Below are 23149 nucleotides of genomic sequence, written 5' to 3' on the forward strand. Positions count from 1 at the left end.
TCGCTTGCACTTGTCTATTTTAAATTTCATCTGCCATTTAGATGCTCTTGCAATTTCTCATAATCTGCTCATGATCTAACAACTCTGAATAATTTTGTGTCATCTGCAAGTTTGATCACCTCACTCTTCAATCCACTATTTTACCTTCCTTCATTGAGAGAAATGACCTTTCAGTCCTACCCTCTCTTTCCTATCCTTTAACCAGTAACTAGTCCATATTAGGACATTGCCTTCTATCCCATGGCTTTTTAATTTCCTGATAAGTGTCTCATGAGGGATTTTGTCAAAATAAAATCCCTGCACCTAGGTCACCTGGCCTACTCTAGCCCTGCGCTCTGGTGCGGCTCCTTTTCCCAGTATGAACGGAGTGCATAATTTTTTTAAGGGTTTTTTTCCCCCAGAAATCCTTTTTAAAATTTTCCCCTTTATTAGGAAGTATTGCATGTCAAATTTTTCATGAGAAAAAATATTCTTAAATTAAATTTTATTTTATTAACATGTTATAAAACCAATTATATTTCTGGTCTACATTTTTTTTTTTTAATTTTTTATTTCTCAAAATTTTCAATTTTACAATCAAGCATTCTTGATAACAATACTGGCAGAAGCCATTCTAAGTCCACAAAACGTGAGGAAAGGTTTCACATATATTAAAGGCATTACAATCAAAAACAAGCAATGAAACTAAGAAATAATAGACAGTCAACTAGGATAACCATATTAACTGTTACTTAAGAGTTTTCAGCTATTTCACTTGGGGGGATTATCAATAGTTCCTGTAGTTTGTTTTTCCTTTATAAATCTATGCAAATGCGACGGTTGAAAGAAACAATATTTCACCTTTTCATATAATATATTACACTTACATGGATATTTTAGCTTGAATATCGCACCCATTTGCAACAATTTTGGCTTTAATGTGAGAAATTCATATATTTTTATATCCCTTTTAACTGGTAATATGTATTTCATTTATTTGCAATGGTATTGATCTCATAAATAGTCAAAAAAAGAGAAGTATGCATGAATTGAAAAAAATTATATTCTTCCTTATGTTTTGTTTAATCTCTCACAATGGTTAGTATTTAAAATGAGTGCCTAACATCACTTATATTGAAGACATGTTAAATTTAAATAAATAAAAGATCTGTCCAAATTATATATAAAGAAAATGTATATTGTGAAGCAAGCGAAACAAGTCGTTCTATCCAAATTCCTAGCCTGGGACTCCATTTGTGTAGTATATATTTCAGGCTAATAACCAGGGCTTACTGTGGGTCAGTGTGTCATATCCCAGTGGTGCCTGGTGAGATGGAGGGTTATCTTATATGTCAGCTAGATAACCCTGTGAACAGTTTTGAGCAGGCTTGATAATGGGACTGAATTCTAGAAATATCCAGGAATCCTGCTATATAACACTTATATGAATGCAGTCACCTTTTGGCATCATTAGGCATTTATGTTTGGCTATAATCCTTTTTAATAGGGTGCAATTAAAATGGGGAGGGGGAGAGCATTGGTAGACTGGAATATATAATCTTGGGCTTAAATAGGATATATGCAGCATGGAGTATTGTATGTGTATCCAGTAAGCATTTTTATTTCTTATTTATTAAATGATTAGCTGTTACCGTACTGATTCACTGATGAGGTGACTTAAATTTTCTGCTAAATGAGAGATTAAATTTTCAATAAATTGGATGTAGTAAGATCTTCTACATGCTATGAATCTGTTTTTTAATTTAAATATTTAATATACTACACTGTAAACTGAGTATGTTCTTTGTATTTTACTTTCTTTTTTAGTGTTGCAAAAGTAGGGGTTACTATACAATGCAGCAGTTTTATCTGAAATACCTTGAACATTTAAGCCCAGCTATACTTTGAATTATACATTTCTGCTCATGATGTACTAAATTTCAGCATAATACAATTATATGCTTCAAATTGGTGGATAGCAATCTCAGAAACTGAGTTAAGAATGAATCCATGCAGCTGTAAACATTCAAAATCTTTTCTTCATATTTGCAGTAATTTATTATGTATTTATTTTTTCTGAGCATTTCAGTGTATTTCTGAGCATTTCAGTGTATTATCCTAGACATTTAGCGATCTGTTAGACACAAGTTGATCTAATTGCTGAACATTATGGAGTAAATGTAAGTCTCTAAAAATTGTCAGGACCTTAGGAACACCTTTTAGTTTCTCTTGAATGATTTCATGTATACATTTGGAGCTAAATGTATACTGTATGTAAACTTTTGTTTCTCTTAAGCTTGATTTATTTCAGTCCAAAGAAAATATTTTAGAAATCTAGTGTATCTGGGGGAGTTTCAAATCTAAGTATCTGTTTTTGCATGCTTAAGAATTAATATACACATTAAGCATATTCATTGTTTTGTCTTCATTCTACCCATTACGTGTTATAAATATCACATCATTCTCAGAGCCTAGTGACTTATGAAGCCTTGGGTTAGCCAGTAGAGGCCACTCACAGCATGCTACTTCAGCTGGACCCTCTAAAGTAAAAAAAAAATAAAGTAGTTGTTTTTCTAAGCAGTTTTCAATGTATTTACACATACACTAGAACAAATTTAAATCTTTCAGTTCTACACTTGTTTCTGAATTCACATATATTTTGTAGATCCTTTTCTGTATGATCAATTATTATATACCTTTATAAGGAAAGAATGTCATTAATGCATTAGATTAGTTTCATAACAATCCAGATCATGTGTTATGCTCTAAAACAGGGCTTCCCAAGCCTGTCCTGGGGACCCCACAGCCAGTCGGGTTTTCAGGATATCCACATTGAATATGCATGAGATAAAGTAGCATATACTGAGTCTCCGTGGTGTGCAAATTTATCTCATACATATTCATTGTTCATATCCTGAAAACCTGATTGGCTTTGGGGTTCCAAGGACAGGTTTGGGAAGCCATGCTCTAAAAGTTCTGAGAAATGGGAAATTGAAAAAAAAAAAAAAAAAGTCGTGTATGTGTGTGTCTTATTAGAATCATGCTTGTTCAAAATGTCTGTGGGAAACTGAACGGGAAATAAGTATATAAAGAAATAGTGACAGTCAATTTTAAGAAACATGAAAAGTTATAAAATCTCAGTTGATGTATCTATAGCATAAGAGAGACTTTTCACTGACACTGGTATATACGTGATAAAGTAGGGAAGAAGGGAGAGACGATCACGATAGATCAAGGGGGGTGGTGGGAAGAGACAGGACCACCATGCTTCAGGAGGGGGGGAAGGGTACTTTGGTCTTGAAAGGGGGAAGAAAGAGGATATTTATTTGGGGACGGAGAGAAGATAGGGAGGGAGCAATTAAGCCTCAATTTAGGCACAAGTACAGTAGGTGGTAGAAATTTGGGGGCAGCATATGAAATGAAGATTTGCCACAGCCTGTTCCTTCTAGCAGCTCATAAAACCACTCTCCACCCCATTTCCCAATGCAGACCTAGATTCATCATTTTGGACCGGTGTTTTATACATAGGGAAGATAAATTTCAAACAAATGCGCACAGTACATTCACAAGTATTTTATAATCCGTATGTATGAAATATGTTCATTTTATAAAATATGCTTATCTCTACCATGAAACATACATCTGTATGTAGGCTTATGCATGAACACACAAGGAGGTTGGAATAAACAGCACACACATGTAGAGAACATACACCAAAAAGTAATGTGTGGCAAACAATATACTGTACTTATTTATTTATTTATTTATTTATTTATTTAAAGTCTCTTATATACCGATGTTCGTATGCACATCGCATCGGTTCACAAAGAACAAAAGCTTTTGGGCAGAGCCCTTACATATAACAGCAGAATATAAATAACTTTCGGGCGGGGGCCCTTACATGTAACCATAAGAATACATTAAACAGGGGGGGGTAAAATACTGGTAAGGCGATGCAGTATTCCAAACATTAAATGGATACAATTACAATTACAATTAGAAATATGTACTACATTGGTGATTGTATGTACAATTAAAATTTCTATATTGTTAAGAGAGATTGATCAGTATATTGTTTGCCACACATTACTTTTCGTTGTAGGCTTATGCATGAATACATACAATACATTGAATGCGTGTAATTTTCCTATCGTTTTTAAAAATATTTGCAGGTATATTTTACACCCAAAAGTAAAGTACGACTTAATGAATAAGTTGGCCAATTGTAAAGCATGGATATATAAATGAAATTAACCAGTTCACTAATGACTCTACCAGTTCACACAGTCCTTCTCCAGGTCATTGAAACCTTCCTGGTTCTTCAGCCTGACCTCCCACCCAGTCAGTACTACTCAATCGACATGTTTAATATCACACCAGATAATTAGCAGGTATAAAAATACACGCGTAAGTTGGCAAATGTACTTGCGTAACTGTTGGACTCTTCCTGGAATTTGCCTAGACTGTCCCTTTTTCTACACACATGCATGTACGTGTGAAATGCAAAGTACATGCATACTTTGATGTTTATAAAATAGTGATTTTGAGGTGAATTTCAAAAGCTTGAAGCGCATTGAAATCGGGAGATGGGCTTGCATTTGGCACTAGTGTGTGTCCCATCCAATTTTTATAAAGCAGGCAGATGCACGCACAAGTGCCGATGCGCATACATCTTGCATCGGACAAAAAAGGGGTGTGGGTGGGGCATGAGCAGAGCATGTGTGTTCCAGGGTGGGGCTAAGAGAGGTGTGCACAAGTACCGACGCACCTGAGTGCGCACCCAGCTCCAGTGCCGTGTAACTTTACCTTTGCTATGGAAGAGATATAAATATTTAAAAAAAAAATAAAATACAGGGATTTCAGGGTTCTAGGGTAAGTGGGAGGAATGCAGGCTATATAACCATGTAGTCTGGGAGAACACTGGGCAAACTGGTGAATGAGCTAGTGAAACTTGTCCTCGGCTGAATACAGGTAGTTGTGCGACCATAAGTCATCTTACTCTGCTGGGCGTGCACAAGATAAAAATTAGGTGCACACATATGCGCGCCTAGGTGATTTTAAAACATACGGTTATATGTGCACACGTTATAAAATGACTGCATTTCTGGGTGCGCACCAACGCTCAAATTTGAAAGTTACTATCCCTGTGAGTATAAGCTACTTACGCATGTATGTTCTTTGAAAGTTCACCCCTCTGTATTATTCTGGAATGCATATCATTTTTAGTACATTATTCAGTTTTGTAAGTATGCCCCCTGTGTGGGAAAATGAGACATTATTTTGGGGCTCGCAAAATGTGTGGAGATTGCAAAGGCATTCGCACTTTTATAAAGGTTGGGAACTTTGCTTTTTGAATCTGCTCTAGGGTTTAAAGATTATTTACCTGTCCTATATACTCCATTGTACAAAACCTATCTTTATAGGGGAGGAGCCAGTGAACCGAAGATACTAACGAAAAGGGCAGAAAGTGTAAATCTGGTCATAACCAGATCAAGGCACATTTTTAGTGTGCAGCCGGATTCAAAAGCCTACAGCACTGCAATCTGCTAACTGATTTGTTTAAATATATTTATATACTAGCGGTACCCGGCCACGCGTTGCAGTGGCAGAGTCAGGTTCTTTATCCTCCCTCCCCCTTCCCCTTGCTGATTTACCTCAGTCACTCATCCTCCTCCCCCTTGGTCACTCACCCCCCTTCCCTCCCCTGTCCCCACTCCAACTCTCTCCCCTCACACTCGCCTCTCCCCTCATTCTCCCTCCCCTGAAATTAATGCTTTCTTAGGTAAGAGGACCCAGACTGTAAGAAGCAGCTAGGATGCCGAATGAGAAAAAAAACACTGAAATAGAAATTGGTGGTGGTAAACGTGGTCCGTCAGTGGGAGGTTGTGCGCGTTCTGTATCAAAATAGGGGGAGTACCTAACCAAGTTACCACTCTCTATTTAGTTAATTGTTTTGTAGAGGGCTAATTTGGTGCCTTTCCGAGATCAGGGACATTTTGTGTTTGTGCATGCCCTCCGTCTTTCCACTCCAAAAGAATGCCACCATAAACGCAGTGTTTAAATACGCACCCCCCCCCCCCACCCCGGCGAAATACAGTAACCCGCCCTCCCGCCCCCCCGCGAGAGTTGCAGAAACACCCCCTCCCCCCCCGAACATGCGCGCAAGAAAATAACTACGGCCCCCCACCGTGCAGCCCCCCGGATACCTGTGCAAGCAGTCAGTCGGTGGAGCGGGTGTTCGGTTCGGGATCGAAGTCTTGGGTTCGGGCCGTTGGCTGCTAGCAATGAAAAATGGCTCCGACGGCCCTTTGACCTGACTATGTCACTGTGGAGGAGTAATGGGAGCGCTAGGTTCCCTGACATAGTAAGGGCAAAGGTCTGCTGGCTGCCAGTCCTGAAAATGGCGTCGACGGGCCCTCGCCCTTACTATGTCACATAAGCTACTGCCGCCATTGTTGTCTCCGAGTGGCATAGTAAGGGAAAGGGCCGTCGGCGCCATTTTGATTGCTGGCAGCCGACGGCCGTAGTGTACGCGATGTGTCCTGGACCGTTCTTGGCCCCCCCCCGCTGGAGCAGCGCGGACCTGTTTCCGCTTTTGTGTGTGTTCGGAGGGTGTGGGCAGTAAGTAGAACAGGCATGTGCGTGGGGGGTGTAAGGAGGGTGTTTTTGTGTGAGTTCGGAGGGTGTGGGAATTGCCAACATGTGACATGTGCGTGGCCCCCCGGTGTAGCAGCCTGGAATTTGGTGCGTTTTGGTGTGTTTTGGGAGGGTGTGTAAAGTAAGTCCAATTGGCGTGTGTGGGGGGGTGTGAGGAGTGTGGATTTCTGTGTGTTCGGAGGGTGTGTGAATTAAATACATTTGTCATGTGTGTGGGGTGTGTGAGTGTTTGTGAAAGGTGTAAGAGGTTGCACTGACATCAGACATCCACCAGATGTCGCTGTTTTGTGGAACCAATTTTTAAACCTTTTTTACCTGTCACAGGTGTGACATATATGTAATGTAAGTACAGAAGAACCTTCCCGTATGCGAAAGGAAGGTTATGTCCAAATTTGAAAGCAATCTGTGCAGTGGTTTCTGAGATTAGCGATTTTGTACAAACTATTTAACATTTTTATTTATATAGATTTTCTCTCTATCTTAGACCTAGATTCATCATTTTGGACCGGTGCTTTTATATATATATATATATATATTAGGGATGTGAATCGTTTTAGGACGATTAAAATTATCGTCCGATAATTTTAATATCGTCTTAAACCGTTATGGAACACAATACAATAGAGATTCTAACGATTTATCGTTATAAATCGTTAGAATCGTGAGCCGGCACACTAAAACCCCCTAAAACCCACCCCCGACCCTTTAAATTAAATCCCCCACCCTCCCGAACCCCCCCCAAATGACTTAAATAACCTGCGGGTCCAGCGGCGGTCCGGAACGGGCTCCTGCTCCTGAATCTTGTTGTCTTCAGCCGGCGCCATTTTCCAAAATGGCGCTGAAAAATGGCGGCGGCCATAGACGAACACGATTGGACGACAGGAGGTCCTTCCGGACCCCCGCTGGACTTTTGGCAAGTCTCGTGGGGGTCAGGAGGCCCCCCACAAGCTGGCCAAAAGTTCCTGGAGGTCCAGCGGGGGTCAGGGAGCGATTTCCCGCCGCGAATCGTTTTCGTACGGAAAATGGCGCCGGCAGGAGATCGACTGCAGGAGGTTGTTCAGCGAGGCGCCGGAACCCTCGCTGAACGACCTCCTGCAGTCGATCTCCTGCCGGCGCCATTTTCCGTACGAAAACGATTCGCGGCGGGAAATCGCTCCCTGACCCCCGCTGGACCTCCAGGAACTTTTGGCCAGCTTGTGAGGGGCCTCCTGACCCCCACGAGACTTGCCAAAAGTCCAGCGGGGGTCCGGAAGGACCTCCTGCCGTCCAATTGTGTTCGTCTATGGCCGCCGCCATTTTTCGGCGCCATTTTGGAAAATGGCGCCGGCTGAAGACAACAAGATTCAGGAGCAGGAGCCCGTTCCGGACCGCTGCCGTTCCGGACCGCCGCTGGACCCGCAGGTTATTTAACTCATTTGGGGGGGGGTTCGGGAGGGTGGGGGATTTAATTTAAAGGGTCGGGGGTGGGTTTTAGGGGGTTTTAATGTGCCGGTTTTGCGATTTTTTAGATTTTTAGATTTTTCACGATTTTTCACGATATTTTACCCCCCCAAACGGCAACAATACGATTCCCTCCCCCTCCCAGCCGAAATCGATCGTTAAGACGATCGAGGACACGATTCACATCCCTAATATATATATATATATATATATATATATATATATATATATATATATATATATATATATATATATATATATATATATATATATATATATATATATATATATATATATATATATATATAAAATCTGGAAAGGAATACGAGTGAGGTTATCAAATTTGCGGATGATACAAAATTATTCAGAGTAGTTAAATCACAAGCAGATTGTGATACGTTTCAGGAGGACCTTGCAAGACTGGGAGATTGGGCATCTAAATAGCAGTTGAAATTTAATGTGGACAAGTGCAAGGTGTTGCATATAGAGGAAAATAACCCTTGCTGTAGCTACACGGTTAGGTTCCATATTAGGAGCTACCACAAAGGAAAAAGATCTAGGGATCATAGTGGATAATACTTTAAAATCGTCGGCTCAGTGTGTTGCAGCAGTCAAAAAAGCAAACAGAATGTTAGGAATTATTACGAAGGGAATGGTTAATAAAACAGAAAATATCATGCATAAAAGATATAGTTGCGATGGAGAAGGTACAGAGAAGGGCTACCAAAATGATAAGGGGAATGGAACAGCTCCCCTATGAGGAAAGACTAAAGAGGTTAGGACTTTTCAGCTTGGAGAAGAGACTGCTGAGGGGGGATATGATAGAGGTGTTTAAAATCATGAGAGATCTAGAACTGGTAGATGTGAATCGGTTATTTACTCTTTCAGATAATAGAAAGACTAGGGGGCACCCCATGAAGTTAGCATGTGGCACATTTAAAACTGAGTTCTTTTTTACTCAACGCACAATTAAACTCTGGAATTTGTTGCCAGAGGATGTGGTTAGTGCAGTTAGTATAGCTGTGTTTAAAAAAGGATTGGATAAGTTCTTGGAGGAGAAGTCCATTACCTGCTATTAATTAAGTTGACTTAGAAAATAGCCACTGCTATTACTAGCAACGGTAACATGGAATAGACTTAGTTTTGGGGTACTTGCCAGGTTCTTATGGCCTGGATTGGCCACTGTTGGAAACAGGATGCTGTGCTTGATGGACCCTTGGTCTGACCCAGTATGGCATGTTCTTAGTAATAAAGCATGGGCTGCTGGCCCTAAACATGCAAGAATATAGCAAGGGCTGCTGGCCCTTTAAAATATGTGAAGCCGCCAGCCCTTTAAATGCAAATAATTTTTTTTTTTTTTTTTTTTTTTTTTTTACAATACCGTGCAGTGCAGTCAATGAAGGTGTAGCTGCTGTAGTCTCCGCGCCTCTGTTTGTCTCCCCTGCTCCCCTGGAGCTCCGGAACTCTGGCACAGGGATCATCCTCCTGCAGCATACTCAGCCGCACCGGATGCCTTCAGCTGGAACCTGAATGCTTGTGGAAAAGCTGCTAGCAGGCAAGCAGGGTTGCAATGGGGTAAGCAGGCTAGAAAATGAAACCAAGCTGCAGACCAGCGAAAACGAAACCAAAAGAGAAGAGAAACGCCACTCAATGAGAGCCTGCATTGAAGACCTGGTAGAAAAAGGGGCCACACATGCTGCGTGCCCCCTTTTCAACCAGGCAACGACTGCCAGGCCCAGCCCCCATTGTGCCCTGCTCCCTAATAGTGTTGCGGGCTCTTTATAAGGCTTTCATATAAGTAAACTATTTATACCACTGTAAGAGGGGCAACTAGTAACTCAGGGTGAGGTTTTTGTGGTGGCCTAGGTTTTGGGGGATAGATTTACATGCCCAGTCAGAGGTATGAACAACATAGAAGACCACAGTGAAGATTTGCTGTGATTTGGGGTAATGACAGGTAGACCTAGCATGATAGCATCTAGGTAGAGAGTGCATCAAGCTAGGTCAAGAGTGCATTGCACATATCTCATCTTTTTATACCTTTCATCACTCCAAATTACATCATATCTTCACTGTGGTCTACTATGATGTTTATACCTCTGACTGTGCATGTAAAACTGCCCCCCAAAACCTAGGCCACCACCAAAACCTCACTCCGAGTTCAGAATGGCCTCTCCTACAGTGGTATAAAAAGTTGAGGCTCTGTCCTATCCCCCTCCCCTCCCCTTTCCCTGCCTGAAATGGGATTTGCGATTTTTATCGCAAATCTTGTTTCAGGCATAACATCAGGAAAAAAGGTGTAGTTGTGTCCACCATTAAATAGTGTGATAGTGTATGTTATACTATCACATGTAACGTTAAACACCCCTAATTTTCATAAACTCTGACTAAATTCCTCCCTTTTGACTAAATTTAGAAAAGTTGCATATGCATCTCACGATTCGTTATTTATCACAAGCATTATGGCGTTAGGGCAATAATTAGTGACCTAAGTAACAATCCAATAACTTGAACATTAAGATAACACTACTCAGGTGTCCTAACTGACCCTTATATTCAGAATCTTTTGTTTGGTGTAATAATTGTGGTGCTTATGTCCCAAGGCATAGTATTTGGAGACTTAAGGTTGTCCAATTTGTCTCCACCTGTCTGCAATGAAAAAAGAACTGGAAGAGGGAGTTATCTATGCTTCGAAAATCCTCCTCACAGCATCTAGAATATCAGTGCCAATTTCCACAGAGGATTCTGAAAACCAGGGAAAAATGGATTACCGTAAGCTCTGGTAGAACAAAACCTGTGACCCAGAGACACCCAGTCTCTTCAACTGAAAAAATTTCAAGTTATCTGCTCCCTCTCCCACAGAGGACTTAAATATTCAATAATAAATGATTGCAGTGGGTCTGATAGAATAAGGCCTGGGGTGAAGAGACATCCTCTGTCCACGTTGATATTCTTATATAATGCTTTTTCTGCATTGGAAACCGAAGCTGCTCCGCCAATAATGGATGTCTGTTTAAAAAAAAAAAAAAAAGCCTAATGCAACCAAAAACCCTTTAACATTATTAAACCTCATAAATGATGATAGGAGATTCAATCATTAGAGAACTAATTTGGGATCTCTTTTTGAAGGCGACAATAATTAAATGCCTACCAGGATCTTCAACTTGTAGAAATGCAAACCAGGTAGTTGGTGCAATTATGGAAGAAAGTAAAGACTCTTAATATCAATGTTATCATCCATTTGAGGACAAATGACTTCACTAGAAAGTTATCCAAGCAGTACAGAAAGTTTCCAGCCTCTGGGGAAGGATATTAAACTCATGGGGAAAGGAAAGGATAAGCCAGATAGAAAATTTCGATACATGGCTCAAAGCATGATGTAAAGAAAGTGGATTTGGATAAATTGGAGGCTGGGGTCATGTATGGAGCAGTATAAGACTATACAATAAGAATGGCTTACATTTGATTGTGGTAGGAAAGAAGATCCTAAGCAAGAAATTCCAGTCGTACACCAGTAGGCATTTAAACTACAGGATAGAGGTGGCAGAAAGTGGCCAATAAAATTGGAATGCCACCCCCAAGCAATAGAGGAAGCAAGAGTAGATAATAACAAAATTAATAAGTTCAACATTCCATGTTTAAGCAAAATAACAGAAAAGTTGACTATGAAGATCAGCAAACCAAGGGCCTGATTCACTAAGGTTTTTCTCCCATTCTGTGTGTATGGGAAAAATACGTAGTGAATTTTGCTCTAAGGAAGGAAAGCTGGAAAGTTGTGACCACAAATGCTCATAGCCTGGACAACAACAAAATACCAGATTAGCAGGTCCTAGTGGTGGAGGCGGACTTGGATAATGTTGCCATTACAGAGACATGATTCACAGAATCTCATGACTGGAATATTGGCATTCCAGGCTATAACTTGTTAAGAAAGGACAGAAAAGGGGGAAGAGTAGCATTTTATGTCAGACATATCAATGCAACCGAAATGTAAGGGACATGGGGTAGGAAAGAAGCATTATGGGCTATCCTAAAACTAGACAATGGTTCTCCCATTTACACTGGCATGATCTACAGACCTCCAACCTAAATTGAAGACCTGGATTGAGATCTGATGAAAGACATCCAAAAGGTGGGAAAGAAGGGAGAAGTCTTGATCTTTGGAGATTTGAATCTGACGGATGTAGATTGAGTATCACTTCTGCAGAATCTGCAAGAAGTAAAGAGATAGTAGATGCCCTTCAAGGGGCTCTACTCGAACAAATGGTAATGGAACCCATGAGGGAGGGTGTAATTCTCAACCTAGTGCTCACTAATTTGGATAATGTCTCTAATATCCAGACAGGTGCCTGAGCACCAGCGATCATCAGACAATATGGCTTGATATCGCAAATAAGATGCAGAGAAGTCACACGAAGACCAGAGTTTTGAATTTCAAAAATATAGATTTTGACAAAATAGAAATGAACTTATAGGAAGAACTAGAAGACTAGGAGAAAATGGGCGAGGTGGAATAGTGGGCCAAAAGGCAAAATTTGCATACGCATCTCGCGATTACAAAGGCAAAAAATCTGTATGTTAGAAAAATAAACAAATGTACGAGGAAAAAGAAACCAATTTGGTTTTCAAAGGAGGTGGCTGAAAATATAAAGACAAAAAGAACAGCGTTAAAGAAGTATAAAAAAAAACCCCCAAAAAAAGGAACCACAGTGAAGAATACCTGGTGAAACTGAGGGAGACAAAGAAATCAGGAAAGTAAAAGGTAAAGTAGAAGAAAGCATTGCCAAAGAGAAAGAAGGAAGGCCTGAAGTGGTGGTGTGAAATTGAAAGGTGATGATAAGCAATGTGTACAGACAGATGAAGAAATGGCAGAAATATTAAACAAATACTTCGGTATTCACAAAAAAGGACTGTTAATGGTTGACAAGACCATAGATGGGAATGGGGCGGACACAACTCCTTTTACAGAAGAGAATGTATGGGAAAAGCTAGGTTTGCCAAAAGACCTGCTCAATAGATCCCTGGAAACTTGAATGGTGCTGCCAGATTGGAAAAGAGCGGCTGAGGTCCTGCTTCACAAGAGTGGTAGCAGAGAGGAGGCTGGAAACTACAGGCCAGTAAATCTCACCTCTATGGTGGGAAAATGAATGGAGATTCTGCTGAAAGAAAGGATAGTGAACTATCTACAATCCAGTAAGTTGTTGGACCAGAGACTCCATAACTTCACCAGGGGAAGGTCCTGTCAGACAAATCTGATTGATTTTTTTGATTGGTTGACTAGAGAATTGGATCAAGGAATAATACTCGATGTGATTTACTTGGATTTCAACAAACATTTTGATATAGTCTTGTCATAGGAGGCTTGTGAATAAAATGAGAAGCTTAGGCATGGGCACCAAAATGGAGTGGATTACAAATTGGTTGACTGTTAGGATACAGCATGTAATGGTAAATGAAACCTACTCTGAAGAGAGAATGGTGTTAAGTGGAGTGGCACAAGGATCAGTTTTGGGATCGGCTGTGTTCTTTAAAAGATATTGTGGAAGAGATAGAAGATAAAGTTTGTCTGCAGATGATACTAAGATTTGCAATAGAGTGGACATGCCTGAAGGAGTAGAGAGTAAGAAAAGTGATTTAAGAGAGCTTGAAGAGTGCTTGAAGATTTGTCAGCTGGGATTCAATGCCAAGAAGTACAGAGTCATGCATCTAGGATACTATAATCCAGAACAGCTGTATGTGATGGGGGTGAAAGACTGATGTGCACGGACCAAGAGAGGGATCTTGGGTTATAGTGTCTGGCGATCTGAAGTTGGCGAAGCGGCAATAGCTAAAACTAGAAGAATGCTGGGCTGCATAGAGAGAGAAATAACCAGTAAGAAAAAGATGATAGTGCTCTTGTACAGGTTCTTGTTGAGGTCTCACCTGGAGTACTGTGTTCAATTGTGGAGCCCATATCTCAAAAAAGGATAGAGACAGGATGGAGGCGGTCCAGAGAAGGGTGACCAAAATGGGTAGGGTCAGTAGCAGAAGATTTATGAGGAGAATACCTGAAAGGTATTAATGATGCATGAACTTCAAATCTTTTCCATTAGAAGGAAATCAGTAGAACTAGGTGTCACAAAATGAAACACCAGGGGGGGGGGGGGGGAAATTCAGAAACAGCATCAGAAAATATTTCTTCACAGAGAGGGTGGTGGGTGCCTGGAATGCCCTTCTGAAGGAGGTGGTGAAGACGAAAACAGTTAAAGAATTCAAAGGGTTATGGGATAAACACTGTAGATCCCTAAAGGCTAGAGGATAGAAATGTATCAAAAAACCCAACCTTCCCACTACAGATCTGGCTAACTACAGACCTATAGCAAACCTCCCTATGCTAGCTAAAATTATGGAGAAAATCGTCAACAGACAACTTTCTGAATTCCTTGACGACAACAATATCCTCACCAACAACCAATATGGATTCCGAAAGAAAAAGAGCACCGAATCCTTATTAGCCACACTAACAGACACCATTATCTTCAATCTCGAAAAAGGCCAACCTTGTCTTCTCGTGCTTCTGGATCTTTCCTCAGCTTTCGACACCGTGAACCACCCTAGCCTACTACAACAACTAACAGTCATCGGCATCACTGGAACAGCTCTCAACTGGTTTAAGTCCTTCCTAGAGAACAGAACATACAAAGTTAAGATAAACAACAAGGAATCTCACCCCATCCAAGTCAAGATGGGGGTACCTCAAGGATCATCACTCTCACCCACCCTTTTCAACATTTACCTGCTCCCTCTCTGTCATCTACTTACTAACCTCAAGCTCACCCATTTCTTATACGCGGATGACATTCAAATTCTCATCCCTATCACGGAGACCATACATAAAACCATATCCTTCTGGAAAAAATGCCTCTCATCCATCAACGATCTGCTAACCAGCCTCAACCTGGTGCTAAACACCAAAAAAACGGAAATTCTCATCATAGCACCAGATCAATCTGCCCCGCCAACATCCAACATCTCTCCAGACACCTCAGGATATTCCACCGCACCTCAAGTCAGAGATCTGGGTGTACTACTTGACAACAAACTCAGCCTCAATAAATTCATAAATAACACCACAAAAGAATGCTTCTTTAAATTACAAGTGCTAAAGAAACTAAAGCCCCTTCTACTATATAGGGATTTCTGCACAGTACTCCAAGCCATCATTCTAACTAAATTAGACTACTGTAATTCACTCCTGCAGGGCCTTCCAGCATACACTACCAAGCCACTCCAGATGGTTCTGAATGCCACTGCAAGGATCCTTACCAATGCCAAAAAAAGGGACCATATCACCCCAATCCTACAGCATCTCCACTGGCTCCCCATCAAATATAGGATCCAGTTCAAGACCTGCATGATGGTTCACAAGGCACTACATAACATCTCCCCCCTCAACCTAACTTTCCAGCTTCAACTACACTCTTCTAACAAACCAACCAGAAGGGCATACCAGAACAGAATGATCACCCAACCTGCAAAATCTACCCTGAGGAAACGCGCTGTATCCACAGCGGGCCCGTCACTCTGGAACTCACTACCACCGGACCTCCGCCTAGAACCGTGCCATACTACGTTCAAGATGAAACTCAAGACTTGGCTCTTCCTTCAAGCTTTCCCAGAGAGCTAAAGCAGGAAGAACAAACATCCAGCCTTGTCTTACCACAATAATGTAATGCTCACATTGAGTCAGTTTTGTTCCAAGTTGTTATCTAAGTTGATCTTAGTTGTTTCTAAATATAATATATATACTGTATTATAGTTCTTCTGTTCATTACTTTATATTTGATATGTTCCATGTAAACCGCCTACCCGACGATAGTTATCTCTGTTAAATGTGAACCGGAGTGATATGTATTGTATACAGGAACTTCCGGTATATAAAAACCAATAAATAAATAAATAAATGAAGAAAAGGGTGCATGGGTGTAACTTGCTGGTGCGGCAGTTACTACCTCAACCAGTAAGCCTTGATGCTTTTGATGCAACTGCAACATCGCTCTCTGCTTTGACGGCAGTGTGTGGGGGCGTGGAAGACCAATTGGATTCAGACATCAATCAACACAGGCCCTGACTTTTACAGTCTGGGGTACTGATACATAGACATAAGGGACAAAGCACAAGACTGCATCTAAGGAAGTGGTTCTCAACCCTGTCCTGGGGACCCCCCCCAGCCAGTCGGGTTTTCAGGCTATCCACAATGAATATGCATGAGAGCAAATTTGCATGTTATGGAGGCAGTGTATGCAAATTTGCTCTCATGCATATTCATTGTGGATAGCCTGAAATTCCGAATGGCTGGGGGGGTCCCCAGGACAGGGTTGAGAACCACTGATTAAGGCAAAGTCCAATAGCAAAGCATGTCAAACGGCACTGTCTGAATTTTCAAGAAGGCTCATAACCCAGTAAAAATGTTGCTAGTAGTAAATTTTTATAGGTTTCATAAGGCTTGGGTATAACTGCACAGTGCTGCAGTTGCTACCCTCAAGAGAAATATAAGGGTAACTTGCAAGGTGTGGCAGATACCACCATAAGCTTGCTGGGCAGACTGGATGGACCATTTGGTCCTCTTCTGCCATCAGTACTATGTATATTACTATGTTTATGTAGTATTTTTGGAAATCTATATACTGCTTCCTGGAAGTTTTAGTGGTATCTCAAATAAAAGCTATATATAATATTTCTAAAAAATTAATCTAAAAGTTGCCCAATTGAAAGGTTTTATGATGGCTATGGAATGCATATATTCTGTTTGATATTGAAAGCTGGCTATACCATTTCAGCATCCACATTCCTTAGATTACTATGATAATATTGAAGATGGCTGCCATGTTATCACATTAATGTCAGGAACTAAATCCATCACAAATGTTAATACAAGGTTTTGGGGCTTTTTTAGTCTCCATAAGAGTTTTGTGTGTATTATTGCTGTTCACAGACAAATAGCAGACTAACAAGGAAGATTTGCTATATAGGGAAGGTTATGTACCTTCATCATTATTGAGCAGCAAATTGTGTTTGGGGGGGGGGGGGCGCTGTAATATTACTTGTAACAAATCAGGAAAAAAAAAAGTAAACTTTTAAAGTAACATTTCAGATTAACCAACCAAAAACATAGCAGGTTTAAATGCTTGGGTATAGGAGTGAATCGTGATCCCTCCTGCCCGAAGATTTCATAGTATCCAGCTGAAGTTTAGAGGGATTTCTATTTTTTTTTGGTGGGGAGTGATGGAGAAGATAGGTCTGAAGGAGGGAAGGAGGTATTGGTCCAGAAGGATATTTCTTGATTTGGGGGGGGGGGGGGGGGGGAAGTATCCTCGAGCCTGGAAACATGTTACTTGGTTCGTTGGGTAAGAGGGAGACACCTTGTAAATATATTGCTGCCTATTCGCATGGTCCATGAAATACAGGAAAATGAACACCACCTCAGGAGATGTAGTTAATTTTCTAACTTTGGGTGTGCTGCATCCAGTGTTGATACCTAATGAGGTCATTATTTTGATTAATATGCACTCATCTGCATCTGTGTTATTGTTTGGGAATCTGGCAGTATTGCTAATATACATGCAGTTGACATACAGTACTGGCCTTAGTACATAAATGTTACCTAACACCTATGTTTAATATATTTATGTGTGTATATATATATATATATATATATATATATATATATATATATATATAAATACACACATAAAATATATTAATGTGATAACATGGCAGCCATCTTCAATAAGTATGTAATTTAGAGTCCACTCCCTGATTGCCTGGTTAACAAAATATAACTATAGAATTAGTTACAGACCATATGTTATTCTACAATACCAATGCATTCTGAAAATATTCTTTAATTTACATCTTATTTATGTATAGTTGTAGGTGTTTTATAGTTGTGTGTGTATATATCTATATACTCTTATAAACTATATATATATATATATATATATATATATATATATATATATATGTTTTATAGTTGTGTGTGTATATATCTATATACTCTTATAAACCATATATATATATATATATATATATATATATATATGGTTTATAAGAGTATATAGATATATACACACACAACTATAAAACACCTACAACTATACATAAATAAGATGTAAATTAAAGAATATTTTCAGAATGCATTGGTATTGTAGAATAACATATGGTCTGTAACTAATTCTATAGTTATATTTTGTTAACCAGGCAATCAGGGAGTGGACTCTAAATTACATACTTACTACATTCTAGATTTATTTTTAAGCCAGCTCAAAATTTAAACAGTTTCCATAAGTGTGGCTGCAGGTAAACAACCAATTTTAGTCCAGAAAATAGCTTCTGCTTCTGTCAACATATTGTTTATTTTCTCTCTCAGATAAAAAGTTCAGTTTTCTGATATTTGTACCAAGATAAGTCAGTAAACAAGATTAATAAAGTGTGGAAAAGGTTGTCAGCAGCCCTGGCAAAGGAAATAAGTTGCCTGTACACAGAACATACTTTAAACTGAATAAAAGTGTCAGGTCCACCATGAGATAATGTGATCATGAACCTCTAACAAAGCATGACATAGGCACAGTTGGGTTTTCTTATAGCCTCAGTGTAGAAAATGGATTACTATATTTCAGGGATAGTCACTGGAATAGCATGAAAACCTCATTTTGAGATTAATGCAGGATATTGCACTGGAACTAAAATACATACATACTTATTGTGTTAAAATGCTTAAATTTGGTTATTTATTTCCTGATCTTTAGCTTGTCATAGGGTTTTCGTTAACACTTCAGAGTGCAAATTGATTCAAGCAGCAGTACTAGGAAAACAATATTTAGATAATTCAGTTGACAGTGAAAAGCAACAAAACCATTAAGATTCCATGTTTTCAAGCTGATTTTCATTTCGTAAAAGAAAGAAATATCTAAAGTTTTTGAAAGTGCTTCTCCTTTGACACTCCTTCCACTGAGGACCTAATTAAATTGAGGCACTGTTATGCTGCCCCTTATTAGAACCCAAGAAAACAGGCTGATTCATATAAAGTGTGAATATAGCATTAGCAATTAAAGACTGGCCTTGGACAAAAGGATATTTTTTAAGTAGTTTAGGAAAACTAAATGGTGTACTTTTTATTACCTGAAAATGTAAAAATACAATCAATAAAATATTAAGGCCAAAAGAGAAGACCAAAAGAAGAAACAATTCTATGTCAAACCAAGAAAGAGATGTTTGTACCTGAAATGTCTATAAAACTATTGATTTAAATATTTTATCTTTCCATGTTGTAACAGTTTATTTTTGTTTTTGCACAGTCAGGATATTATGATGTGGTTGGAAACCCCATACATTATAGATGGGACACCACCTGCAAGTTTGATATATATGTATATTGCTCAGACAGGATTGATTTCATGTTATATGTTTAAGGGAAAAATGTTTTGGTCTCCCACCATACCTTGTTTATCTCCAGCCCTAAGCAGGATTGGTTGGCAGGCACTGCGAATTGAATTTGTATTTTAATTAGAAGTGATGATTTTCTCTCCTTGCTGAATTCTGAAGCGAACTTGAGCTCTGAATTGTTTTCTTTTAAAATTGTGGATTTTTGCTTGAAAAATGTGCTGATCTGCCTTTAAAACTAAAAAATGGGGGAGTATTTTAGAGGCACTGGAAGGATGAGGGGATCTAGGCAAAATAGAATAGTGAGCCCAACCAAAAACCATTGTAAGGCAACAACTTTTTATATCAGGAAACTTAAAGTAAAAGAAAAAGACAGGTATGGTTTAAAAAAAAAAGTGACTGAAAAAAGTAAGGGTGTAAAGTTTATCATTTAAAAGGTGCAATGGATCTCAGAAAGAGGAAGACAAGGAAAAATAGTTGGAAAGGATGATTGAAGCAGGGAAGATAGGGACACCAATGATGTATACGGAGTAAGAAAAAATAGCTAGGACAATAAAGTAAATAGCCAACTTTTTTAAAGATAATTTAATGAATAAAGGAGCAGAGTGGGGTGATAAGATAGAGTTGAAAAGGAGAATCACGTGGAGGACAACAAGAAAAAAGCAGAAATACTGGATAAATACGTCTGTTCATTGTTCATGGAAGGTGTTGGCAAAAGACCACAGATAGATGGCAGGAGTACTTAATGGTAGAGAAATGGGTAATCCATTTACAGAAGAGAAGATTTGCATAGAACTAGCAAAACTAAAAATGGATAAGGCAATGGGACCAGATGGGATACATCCCAGGCTATTAAGGGAACTGCAAGGTTCTGGCAGCTCTACTGACAATTCAACATAATCCTTTTTTAAAGACAAGAAGGATTCCAAAGAACTGAAAAGAGCAGATGATGTACAACTACACAAGTAGGAGTAGGGAAGAAGGCTAATAACTATAGGTCAGTTAGTCTGATCTCAGTGGTGGGTGAAATAATATGCATTAAATCCAGCAGAGTACAGGATTCAAGGCCTTTTGGTTTTACTAGACAGAGATCATGTTAAATAAAAATGATCAAGTTCTTTGATTGGGGAGACTAAAGAATTCGATCAGGGAAAGTAATTGATGTGGTTCATAGTGATGGTAACTTTCAATCTGGCGGGCAACCTGCCTCCAAGACGGCGCTATTTTATAACTTGTGTCCGTATTTGTGCACAAGTTATAAAATAGCTTGGCTGCATGTACATGTATGCCAAATTTTAAGTGGGCATGCATATGTGTGAGCAAATCCCTCTTCTACTGCATAAATCGGGGGATTTTAAAAGGGGTGCATGTCGATGCCATTCCCAATTTTACCAGTTCGTCCCAGCTCACCTAGCTGAGAGAGATCCTCCAACCCACCCTGGTTTGATAGTCTTCACTCTCCCCAGTTAGCCCCGACCCTTAAAACCCTGCAAATCTGCCTAGTTTTCTTTAAATTTTTAACTTACACGTCATCCATAGCAGAAGTAAAGTTACATGGCAGGGGGCCTTGGCGCGCACCGGATCACGTATTTGCGCACACTTTTCAGGTTCATACCTTACCCCTTTTTCAAAACTTCCAAGATGTGTGTGACGCGTATTTTGGCAGCCTTTAAAATCTGCTTGGCACGTACAAGCCCAACATATTTGCACATCCCCTAATTAATACGTCTGGCTTTTAAAATTCACCTTTTACATTTCATTGATACTTGGAGAAGGTACAGAGAAAGGCAACCAAAATGATAAAGGGGATGGAACAGCTCCCCTATGAGGAAAGGCTGAAGAGGTTAGGGCTTTTCAGCTTGGAGAAGAGACGGCTGAGGGGGGGATATAATAAAGGTCTTTAAGATCATGAGAGGTCTTGAACGAGTAGATGTGACTCGGTTATTTACACTTTCGAATAATAGAAGGACTAGGGGGCATTCCATGAAGTTAGCAAGTAGCACATTTAAGACTAATCGGAGAACATTCTTTTTCACTCAACGCACAATAAAGCTCTGGAATTTGTTGCCAGAGGATGTGGTTAGTGCAGTTAGTGTAGCTGGGTTCAAAAAAGGTTTGGATAAGTTCTTGGAAGAGAAGTCCATTAACTGCTATTAATCAAGTTTACTTAGGGAATAGCCACTGCTATTAATTGCATCAGTAGCATGGGATCTTCTAGGTGTTTGGGTAATTGCCAGGTTCTTGTGGCCTGGTTTGGCCTCTGTTGGAAACAGGATGCTGGGCTTGATGGACCCTTGGTCTGACCCAGGATGGCAATTTCTTATGTTCTTATGTGTCATTTGCAATTTTAATCACCTCACTCATTGTACCATTTCCCAGGTCATTTAAAATATATTAAAAAGCACTGGTCTCAGTACAGATCCATAAGGCACTCTTCTATTTACCTTTCTCCACTGAGAAAACTGACCATTTAGTCCCAGTGCCTGTTTCCTTTCTTTCAAGCAGTTTATAACAGGACATTGCCTTCTATCACTTTACTTTTTATTTTTCTGAGGCGTCTCAGCCTATACCCCAGTGCTTGCATATGGACTGGAGAACTAGAGATGTGCTTCGTTTTTTCGTATCGGGACGTATTTCGGTTCGGGCAGTTCCTCGAAAATTTCATTTTTCGGCAGATCGTTTTTTGTCAGCGCAGATCAGGAAAATGAGTCTGAAAACGAATCAAACAAAAAACGAATCGGGGGAAAAAATAAAGAATCGTGAAAAAAAACACCCCAACCCTTCAATTTTACTTTCTTAAAACCCGCCCACCATCCCGATCCCTCCCCAAGACTTACTAAAAGCCCTGGTGGTCCAGTGGGGTCCCGCGAGTGATCTCTCCCTCCGGGCTGTCGGGCCTGCTACGAATCAAAATGGCGCCGATTGCCCTTTGCCCTTACGATGTCACAGGGCCTATCGGTGCCATTGGTCGGCCCCTGTCACATGATAGGAGCAATGGACGGCCGGCGCCATCTTGTGCTCCTACCATGTGACAGGGGCCGACTAATGGCACCGGTAGCCCCTGTGACATAGTAAGAGCAAAGACTATCTGTGCCATTTGGATACTGGCAGCTGACGGCCCAAGAGCAGGAGATTGCTCCAGGACCCTCGCTGGACCACCAGGGACTTCTGGCAAGTCTTGGGGGGGGGGGGGTGACAAAAGACCCCCCCTCAAAAGACTTGCCAAAAGTCCCTGGTGGTCCATCGGGGGTCCTGGAGCAATCTCCTGCACTCGTAAGGGAGAAGGTAGTCCTATTATGAGAGAAATACAAAATGAAGACCTAACCTGATCAGAAACAACAACCGTACCACCATACTAGATGTAATATTTTATTTTATTTATTTTAAAGTTTTTATATACCACACTATGGGGTAGTAGTCTATCCATCTTAGCGGTTTACAAAATTAAAACAAACATAATATCGTAACATACAACATAATGTCATAACATACAGCAAATTCATACAATATAATTACCTTGCAACAGTTAATAATAAATGTCAAAGAATATAAAACTGGTATTAGACGATTCACTGAGATATATTATATGCACAGGTGAATAAGTATGTTTTCAGTGCTTTTTTAAACTCATTACGGCTTATTGTTAATCGGA

General features: G+C 40.0%; 1 protein-coding gene across 3 annotated transcripts in view; it reads left to right on the forward strand.

Annotated features, from left to right (window-relative positions):
- The window catches only part of GPATCH2 (G-patch domain containing 2), a 424518-nt gene that overhangs the window by 245039 nt on the left and 156330 nt on the right, over window positions 1–23149 (forward strand). Inside the window, exon 6 of one of the 3 annotated variants that reach the window (XM_029593189.1) lies at window positions 9465–9519. The exons of the other annotated variants lie outside the window; for them this stretch is intronic. Coding sequence (XP_029449049.1) covers window positions 9465–9476 — 12 coding nt within the window. The 3' untranslated portion in view covers window positions 9477–9519. Of the gene's footprint in view, window positions 1–9464; window positions 9520–23149 lie in introns of those variants that run through there. 3 annotated transcript variants of the gene reach the window in all.

This window comes from Rhinatrema bivittatum, chromosome 3, assembly GCF_901001135.1.
Source record: "Rhinatrema bivittatum chromosome 3, aRhiBiv1.1, whole genome shotgun sequence".
In the NCBI taxonomy this organism is placed as follows: domain Eukaryota; kingdom Metazoa; phylum Chordata; class Amphibia; order Gymnophiona; family Rhinatrematidae; genus Rhinatrema; species Rhinatrema bivittatum.